General features: G+C 34.0%; 1 protein-coding gene across 1 annotated transcript in view; it reads left to right on the forward strand.

The window, feature by feature from the left end:
- Positions 1–6,368, forward strand: part of MTA3 (metastasis associated 1 family member 3) — a 152,617-nt gene that overhangs the window by 40,874 nt on the left and 105,375 nt on the right. Inside the window, 1 exon segment of the mRNA XM_019472155.1 lies at positions 417–534. Coding sequence (XP_019327700.1) covers positions 417–534 — 118 coding nt within the window.

Raw genomic sequence — 6,368 nt, forward strand, 5'->3', positions numbered from 1 at the left:
AATACTATTTTTGTATAAGCTCTTTTACGACGCTGACAGTGTTTTATACTTTTTGAGACTGATTTATAATGCAAAGTCAGTATGGTAGAGATATTTAGGAGAGGAAACACGTTGAATTCAGAAAGCAGTTAACGTTAATTCTTTTCAAATCCATTAATATATTTTTGTGTATGAATCTTTCCATTATTGCTCTGTTCTGAAATAACTCGTAGCAATGAGAGAAGCCTCAATTAGCCATTTAAAAGTACTCATGAAACATCTGCATTTTTTAAAATAAGGATTAATGTACCAAACCTGTGCTCTGTAAAAGTGTGTGAGGGGGGTTACTTTAATAATTTCCAGATGGAAGGTGATACAGATTTACAAACCTAATTTTAAAAATCATTATGCTATTGTAATTGTGTCTTCTTTTTTAGGATACTTTTTTTTATTCATTGGTATATGATCCATCACTGAAAACGCTTTTAGCAGACAAGGGAGAAATCAGAGTGGGGCCTAGATACCAAGCAGATGTGCCAGACATGCTTGCAGAAGGTAAATATATGATCTTTGATTAGTCAAAAAAAAAAAAAAATCCTCAACTTGCATTATTACTGATGCTGACTTTCTGAACTAAACTAATCAGCATAGAGGCAGAGAAAGTAAAATAGTAGGTCTTAGAAAATTGACAAATACCAGTAGATATTATGAAGAAAGAAAGAAAGGATACTTGAATAGTTGTGGAAAAGACATCGTCCGTTTCAAGTTTGTGCATAACACAATTTAGGCATTCAATGTTTGTTTATTTAATTGTATGGTCCAGTTAATTCTTTGATATAGGCCTTATGGAAAGAAGATGTTGAGGACCAACCCATTTCATAGAATAATAACACAGTTACAAAATAAATGAAAAATGTATTCTTTCTCTCCCTTCTAAAACAGGCTCTGCATAGATAATGTGTCTTTGTGTCATCTTATTTTAAAATATTGGCTTCTATCAAAGCATCTTGTCTGTTTTGTAGCAGGACTGAAACATATGTTTCAAGCCTTGGCATATCTTTAAAACCACTGGTATTTTTTAAATTTAATTTTATTTATTTACAATCTAGCACAACTGCCTGTGCCCTAGTCTTTCGCTACATAGGAACTTTATTCTTTTAAACAAAGTTTCAAATAAAATATTTATTTAGTGTTTGGATGTTATTTAAGAGGCATAAGCAGCTGTGCCGTGTTATGTTTGCAATTATATTTACTTAGTAAATTTTAAAATGACCTGGTTTTGTTAGTGAAATGTGCACTCTACATTGAGTGCTAACAAAAGAAAAAGTTTCCTGAGAAGTAGCTAGATATAGATACTATTTTCAAGAATCTTGGTATTTATTCCTTAATAAGAAAGGATTATGTGACGGGAATATCACTAGCACTGTGTCAAAGAATGTCCCAAATGTGTATATTTGTAACCTTAAATGGTGTGTTTTCCATTCGTCATGGGCTTTTTTTTTTCCTGCTATACTTTTTCTTTCGTACAAAACAAGTATTATTTTTACAAAGCTTATTTAATAAACTGTATAAAACAAGAGTGATTTGATTTCTGGCAAGTGGCAGATTATTTTACGATGGATGCCGTTTAGTAGCTCACCTCTATTATTATTCTGACTTTTCTTTTAATAACCGGAAATAAACTGTAGGAAGTCTTTTCCAGGTTTGTTTATAAGGCATACAGACTTGTTTCAGAACAGGTTTATGACTAGAATATGATACACTGCTATCCTTGCTGTAAAATGTGCCTGTCATAGGGAAACAAACAATTATGTAGACTTTCATGTGCTCAAGAGGAAAGCTTCCCAGAGGACTAAGAGAAAATGACTGTCTCTGTGTGTATCAAGTAGCCAGGAAGTATTGATGTGCTTCCGAAGTAGCTGGTTGAATTGTTGGGTTTTCAGGATGAGCTGGGGTTGTCTGGCAGGCAGATTTCTGCTACTTAAATTACTCAAGACAGAGCCTAATTATGGAATAGTGAATACTCTATATAAAGGAAATGTTTTTCCCATGGAAATTTTACTTATTTAATTTTTTTCTAAAATGAAATTCCATATTTATTAAAAGTTAAGTTACTAAGTTCTTCTGGAGATTAACTTTCTGAGTTAAATCCTTGATTCAGTTAAATGAGTAGATCTTTCTCGTACGTCATGAAGACATAATTTCACTGTGTGTTACTGTCTTGTTATTCTCACTCCCCATTAATCCCCAAAATGAGGCAAGTGATGCAGTCTTCGTGCTGTCTTTAGTAGGCAATAATAGTCCATCAGTTATTAAGGTTGCCCACAAACCAAAGATCTGGTGGTATACAGAGAACTTCTTTGGCAGTTTAGTTGGATTAATCTGCACTTACTTCCAGTGGCTGGTGGATAAAAGAGTTAGGAGGATAAAAATATCTGGATTGTAGTTTTGACTGTTTGTTATCTAAATGTTTCCATAGCCTTCTGACCCCCAAGGAAAAGAAAAAGATGATTCAGCTGTTACTGTGTCTTTATGTAAGCTGATGGCCTGACAGTTAATCCATTCACTGTCAAGCCTTTTCATTCATGAAAATAAATCTAAACAATGTTTAAAATTAATAGAATAAAACAGATATGTTTGGAAAATATGGGATTCTGTGAAGATTTCTGAATCTTGAAATAAATTTTTCAGCCTGTATTTTTAAAAGTGGCTAATGATCTGTATGTCCAAATTATTATGCCATGATGTATGGTTCTTTAAAACTAAAAGCCTAGAGCAATCGCCCTAAATTAAAAGAAAGAATTTAGACAACTTTGAGTCAGTGAGGGATCACTTGAGAAAAATGAGGTTTATGTCATCTAATAATAGTATTATATAATAAAATAGAAAGCACTGCTAACTTTTTATTCGCACGTAAAATTTGTCACGCCAATTTTAACGTAAAGGAAGTATACCTTTTTGAAGGTTGTGGGTAGGCATATTTCATATTTACAGAAAATCCCCAAAGCCATTAAAAAAAAAAAAAAAAAAAAATTTAAAAAAATTAAAGATTCATACACCATCAGTTATTTTATTTTAAAAGTTACTGGCATATAAATCCAATTCAAATGATGGAAAACATGCTAGTTCAGATTAGCGTTCAGAAGACCAGTCACAAAGTGGCTGAAAAATGAAAAAGTTCTTTGAACTGTGAAAGCCCTTCCACATCTTCTATAAATATTGAATTATTTTGATACAAACACACTGATGTACTCTAGTAGATTAAAAATTCTAATTGCTTGCATTTTCTCTATACTATGATAATTTATATTATGTCTAAATGGACTACTGTCTTCTTTTTTAGTGTTTATTGGAGAACTATATGCTTTTTTTTCTGGGAATAGATTTTTTTTTTTTTCCCCTCTTGCATTGATGTTACCATTTTTCCATCCTTGAATAAAACACTCCAAAACCTGGTGCTTAGACCAAACTTTGGATAATGCAGCATACCTCTCCCCCCCTACCCCACCCCACCCCATGGGTGAATTGGATAACTTTATATTTCTCTTTAATTTTTGAAATTGAAAGAATGTTTTCCTTTTAAAAGACTAAAAGGTTTATTAAAATCAAGATACATAATAAAGTATTACAGATCCAACTGTTTTTCCTCTTTGAGATACAGTGAATCATAAATCCTTTACACAGTTACAGTAAACAAATATAAACAAAGTTTAAATCTGGTTGAAAATGCATAAGCCTTGTTTATCTATGCTGCGTTTGTTTGTAGTGGTTTAGCTAAATCACTTAGATTATACATTTCTTGAAGACTATAACTTTGGAGAAAGACCAGACCAGATTTCTTTCATCAGTCTCTTACGACTTTTGTTATGAGCATCTTTGAGAGTAAAACTATGATCAAAGTTGTCAGATTCAAGTGATATTATGCTTGTGTGAAACCTGTCCTTCTCCTCCCAGTGCCAAGTGCTCCAGTCTTTCTAGACTCTAGTTTGAAGATTTTAAGAGTCTTTGTAGTTGCTCTTACTACAGTGGAGAACAGGAGACTATATTCTACAGCATTGACTCAAATTCTGGCTAGTATGATACTAAAGAAGGTCCTTTCTCCGCTTTTAACAACACGTTCTCCTGTGGCTTATCTGTGAATATAGCAGTTGTTTATTTTCAAATCTGTTTCCGGTGTGGGGTAACATTCCGCTCCTCTGTACAAAGCAAGAACAAACAGGTTTATCTCTGAGAACCAAAGCACACATTTGAACAAAGAGTATCTTGTTTCAAGCATCCCTACTCTGCAGTCCAGGAGCAAGGTACCTGGTTCTCTGCATGTGATGGCCAGAAGCTGCTGTCTGGTGCATCCACGTACTGTATTTGATCAGCAACTTGTAAAACATATGACTAGTAAGTTCAAAAAACAAAACAAAATAAAACCCAAGCAAACAACAGAAAAACCCTATACAGTTTTGCTTTGGGTAAGTCATTAACATCATCGTTATTTGGTTAAAAGGCATACTTTTATAAATTGTTCTGAATATGATCAAATTGCTATCACCTTTAACTAACAGATTATATTTAGTCCTGGTTTGTCTACAGGGAAATATAAGCATGAGGAAGGTCAGGGAAAGTGCTCCAAGGCAGATCAGTTTAAACACTTGGTAGACTTTTGTGCAACACTGATCCTTCCCTATCTCACAACTTGATCTATTTAAAACCAAATGTTTTTAATTCTTGGCATTTCAACCAGTATTTCTCAGCAGTGGAACAACTGATGCAGTGGCAAGTTGTGTTACATGGTTGGCTAGAAAGCAGAGAATGAGAGAGAGAAAAGTACCAGCATAGCGTTAGGGATATAATTAATGAAGTAGGATAATGCTCAAGAATGGGAGAAACTGGAAATAAAGAGTTTGGGGTTTTTTTGCTCTACAGGATTTCTTTTTAATGCATTAAAAAAATGTTTCTCTCATATGCCTGCACTACTCGTTCTGCCTCATGCATGCTATCGTAGGTCTAATTGTAGTTGTCACACAGTAAAATGCATGACAGCTTAGCTAAACAAATACAGTCAAAGGGTTATTATAGATAAGGAAGCCAAGTGTTTAAAATAACCTCATTGGCCAAATCAGTAATTTCTTAAGTAATGGCTTACTTTTATTTATTCATAGGGTTGTGAATCAGGTGGAAAGACTGGGACAAAGCCAACAAAGGTCAATAATTGTTCCCCTGTCTGTCAAAGCTCGATTAAAACTTCTGAAGCAAAGGATATTTTCTAAATGAACCTAACAAAGAACTTTATCGTGACCCTGTTCTGGTCATGATATGTAAGTCTAGTGAAACTATTTGGAGTAATTCTCTGACTAAAAAAACCCAACCAAACAAAAAAAAATACTAAATTGTATTTTCAAGAAAACTAATAAAATTCGGAATAACTGTCTCCTATTATTTTAAAGAAAATTAGAGAATACGTGTAGTTTGTTGAAATAAATTTTCTGATGTTACATTTGCTTTGTTAAGCAATAATGAATGAACCTTTTGTGTATCAGGATTTGGTAGAACAGTGCTTTGTTAGGCAATGTAAAATGTTTAAAAGTTGAAATAGGCATTTTCAAGAAAACTGAGCCCACCAGCGTAAGAACAGCCATGCCAAACCAGACCATCAGCTGTTCATCCATGCAGATGATAGTGTCTCTTGTGGTTTCTAAGTATTAAGAAAACTTGTTTAAAGCTTATTAGAAATTCAGTAGGCTGTCACCATGAGCTTCCTTACGTATCTCTGTGATCTCTTTGCAGAACTTCAGTAAGTATGTGAGGTGTGATTTTTCTTTGTAGAAGGCGTGCTGACCTATCTCCAGTATATCTTTGTTGCAATTTCTACTAATTTGGCTAGTATAGCTGTGAGCCTTGACAGTGCTTAGTTGCCCACGTTTTCCCTTTAGCCCATATACTCTCCATCACACCCTAGGTAACGCAAATGGATTTGAGTTCATGTGTCACTATTAGTAGCTATTGTATTCTTCAGTTCCTGTAGAAATCTTGAGATGATGCTTGTCCAAACTCAAATAACTTGTTCATAATGCATAATTGTTCTGTAACCTCTCCTACAGATGCTTCATTTTGAGGTAGATCTTCTTTGTGGTCTCTCATGAAGCATGTGAACCTCTCCAGTTTTGTCTAGTCATGACAAATGCAGAGAATTAATTTGATTTCTCTGCTAACAGTTAACTTGAATTTCTCTTATTTGCTCCCTTTTTAAACAGATCACATTGCCAAGGTCTTAGACCCTTAGGTAGTTTATAGACCTTTTGACTCTATTGATTATCTTAGAAGACTTTAGTCATTTGAATGCCCTCTGAAGTTTGGACAATGTTGTAGGAAGTAGGAGGATGAAAGAAGAGTGACAC

Source organism: Aptenodytes forsteri, unplaced genomic scaffold (assembly GCF_000699145.1).
Source record: "Aptenodytes forsteri isolate BGI_AS27 unplaced genomic scaffold, ASM69914v1 Scaffold195, whole genome shotgun sequence".
In the NCBI taxonomy this organism is placed as follows: domain Eukaryota; kingdom Metazoa; phylum Chordata; class Aves; order Sphenisciformes; family Spheniscidae; genus Aptenodytes; species Aptenodytes forsteri.